We start from the raw sequence: 3,617 nt of genomic DNA on the forward strand, positions 1-3,617 counted from the left end.
CAGAGGGGACCAGCAGGCACTGGGGGAGTCCCTGTTCCCCCGAGCACTGCCAGGAGTGACTAGAAATAACAGTCACAAGCTGGCAGAAGGTAGATTCAGACTAGACATCAGGAGGTGCTACTTCACTGCCAGAGCGGCTAATATCTGGAACCAACTTCCAAGCAAAGTGGTGCTGGCCCCTACCCTGGGGGTGTTTAAGAGGAAGCTAGATGAACACCTTGCTGGGGTCGTTTGACCCCAGTACTTTTTCCTGCCATGGCAGGGGTTTGAACTTGATGATCTGCTCAGGTCCTTTCCAACCTTACCAACTATGAAACTATCAAGTGTATTGGTTTCTCTCCGTTGCTGGCTCACACATTGCTCTGAATATGTGCACCACGAGAATTTCTGGGTTGCTTTAATATTATGGCATGCTAACGCCTCTGAGATCTTTAGGGCCATGTTAGTGTTAGTTGGAACTCCAGTCATGTCAGGGTTGACACCACTATTGCCTTTTGTTCCCTTTCTGTATGTTTCAGGCTTTCGCTTATTCTCCTCGTCTGTCCCAGGAGATTGTGGGAAATCAGAACCTTCCCACTCAGTCAGGAGGCAGAGAACTTCCAGTTCCAGGTGAGATGTTAGACTGATACTTTGTTTCTAATGCATTATTCCATCTGCCTTTACAAGATTGATTTGAGACAGCTCAGGAAATTGAAAGCTGCAGAGATCAAGTAATCAGCTTTTATTGCATTTACATTTGAATTTGTCAAAAGATTTTTCTTTTTTTTTTTTACTTTATTTATTAATGAATCCAACTTACCAAATAAAAAAATAACATTAAAAGATGCATCCAATCTGCCCCATGAGACAAATGTGCTCTTTTAACCCAAGTCAATGTCTACCAGGTCTTGTGTTCGTTTCTTCACTTTCTTTCAGTCTCTGACAGTTCCTTTATGTTTCATTTGATGTCAGGCTTTTGTGTTTCTTTATTAGTAAGTATATAATAATCCACGCTCTCATTTTTCTCAGAACTCTACATAATACAGATCTCACTATCTTCTGCTCATCTCTATGTTTAAATTTATTCCAAATTTGTTTTCAAGTGTTAGCTCATACAACCTGTGCTTTTTTTAGTATGAAGATAAGTTTTTCAAACTTCTGGTTTGAAGGAATTTTTTCCGTACATTAGAAAAATCTTTTAATTTGTTTTAAATAGAAACAAGGAATATGCTTGGAAAGTTTTATTCCTCCTCTGAGTGTATTCCCCCTTTAAGCACAGTAGCTTTAAAGAGCAGCTTAGGCTACAGACTGGTTAAGTAGTTTCTATAATAGATTTTTGTGCCTCAAAGCGTTGAGTTCATCCAAATCTCAAACAGGATGATGTTGGAATCTTGGATTCTGTGCTTTGGTTGAATTCAAGGTGAACATGTAATGTACTTACCTCCTGCTTTTCTTGTAACCCTTTCAGTGAATTGGACAGTGACCAGGAATGGCAGAGGTGCCAAGAGGCTGCTGTATCAGCAGCAGACATCCTGAAGCAGAGTGCTCTTCCTGGGGTGTCACATAACTACAGCCAGGCCCAGAATCAAGAGTGCACAGAGCACAACCAGAAGAAGAAGAAAAGGAAGAAGAAAGTTAAAGGAGAGAGTCATAATGATCAACAGATACCAGAAGCAGTCGGGTGTGGTGAGACCAGCAAGAATGCTCTGTGTCCCATTCTTAGCAATGGAGAGCATGAGCGACAGGAAGGCAGATATACAGACGCCAGATCAGTGAAGAAGAAAAAGAAGAAGAAAATCAGGAAAGAAGAGAATACATATTCTAGTCTACAGACTGCAGATGGTCAGGATGGATGAAGGGCACTGAAAGGTTAACAGCGAAAAGTAGTTCCTGCAGAATGTCTTCCACTGGCATAATTGCCAAAGTTGCTATTTTAGGGTTTCAAAGCATTTGAGAGCTTATTTAAGTGGCTGCCCATATTGTGGCATCTATTGGGAAACAGAATGGAAGACCAAGCCCAGAGGAGATACCTGCACTGCTGCTTAGGCAGACCTTGCTTGGAGGGATGTGGCATTTTGCACAGACTTTGATAATACAGTGACATATTCATAGTCCCTTCTGCCTGGTTTGATCCTTTTGGTGTCCAGGACAGGCGATCTGGTCTGAGCATGTATGTGACAAGCTGATTTTGGTGGAAATGGGAGCAGAGAATCAGTTCTGTTTCACTTCTCTTGTCACCTCTTGCCAGAACCAACAGAAGAACACCTCCAGCCAGTGAAAGAGACTGGTTCATTCAACAGCATCCTGATGGCTGTTGGAGGTCCACTTATATTTCCTGCAGTCACCATCACATTATCAAAACCTGCTGTATTACTAATTCCCTTGTCATCTGCACTCTCCTGGACTCTCAGGCTAACAGCTACTGAAAGAGCATGCAGTTAGTTGTATGTTGAGGATTTATTTTCATAGTATTACACCTGCCACGTGCAGTAGAATTTAATAACAGCCAACGCCTCTTGGTCTCATTTGATATATCATGTATTATTCACAAGTGCTCTGTGCTTCCACTCAGATGGATGTTTGCAGCAGAGTTGCGTAGGTCACATGATTTTATATGTACAGCTGTTTATAGTAACTTGACGGTCAGTGCTGTAGAATTACTGGAAACAGGTGCTTTCCAGCTTAGTTTGGCATTTCCTGTATTTATGTCCTTATTTGGACTTGATCAGTCAGGTTGGTTTATTTCTCTGAGACTCAGCAGTTTTCACCACTATTCTTATTTTCTTAATAGAGGTCTGCAATTCTAATAAAGCAGGTCAAAATCCATTATTTGGGTGGGTTGGGAATACCTTTATCTATCTTTATTTGTGTTTGTGAGGCTTGTGGGTCTCAATAGCTCTGACCATTGTACCTCTCCCCTCCTCCTGGAGCCATAAAAGCTCAGCTAGAGCCACTGAACTAGGAAAATGCTGCCCCATGTAGTGCATCAGGAAATCTCACATATTTTTCTCCTGTTAGAGCCCAAACACCATATTGTTAAGATTACAAATATACCTTTTTTCCAAAAGAACCATAAATTGCATTCATGTGCAGGATTACCCTTTATTGGTTACCATGACATCTTTTACTTCAGCACATGGTATTTTTGTGTGTGGAATAAAAATACCAAGTCAGAAATATTTCAGGGAAGGTTTTATTTAGTTTTTTTAGTTTATTTAACGCTCTTGGTCCTTTCCCAGTGTATTTGATTCCCCTATGGACTTTTTTTAAAGAGCAATAGTGTTCAAGGTCTTTATTTCTAGTTATAAACCTACATTCAAGGAAAAGGCTGTTTTCTTTAAAATTGACCCTGAAAATGTGGACTCAACATATATCCAGGTCCACTTATAATCAGAACAATATGGTATTTTTCAAACCAGGAAAAGCTCTGCTGGCATTTCAGACCCGAAAGACTATTTAGAAAATTGGCTTGTAAATTAATTTTAATACACCAACAAAAACTGCTTGCCTAACAGCCATCATCAAAATGATTGATAACTAACTTTATGAACATTATGAAGTTTGTATATGAATCTTCCCTATACCCCTGAATGTTGATGTCACTTATTCAGTCAAGAAGCTAAATGTACAGCAGCCTC

General features: G+C 40.3%; 1 protein-coding gene across 1 annotated transcript in view; it reads left to right on the forward strand.

Moving 5' to 3' along the window:
- Nucleotides 1–3,468, forward strand: part of CUNH12orf43 (chromosome unknown C12orf43 homolog) — a 12,191-nt gene extending 8,723 nt beyond the window's left edge. Inside the window, exons 5-6 of the mRNA XM_019539205.1 lie at nucleotides 519–609; nucleotides 1,448–3,468. Of these exons, the coding sequence (XP_019394750.1) occupies nucleotides 519–609; nucleotides 1,448–1,835 (479 nt within the window). The 3' untranslated portion in view covers nucleotides 1,836–3,468. The remainder of the gene's footprint in view (nucleotides 1–518; nucleotides 610–1,447) is intronic.
- Nucleotides 3,469–3,617: the final 149 nt, after the last annotated feature.

This window comes from Crocodylus porosus, unplaced genomic scaffold, assembly GCF_001723895.1.
Source record: "Crocodylus porosus isolate Cpor-Errol unplaced genomic scaffold, CroPor_comp1, whole genome shotgun sequence".
Classification (NCBI taxonomy): domain Eukaryota; kingdom Metazoa; phylum Chordata; order Crocodylia; family Crocodylidae; genus Crocodylus; species Crocodylus porosus.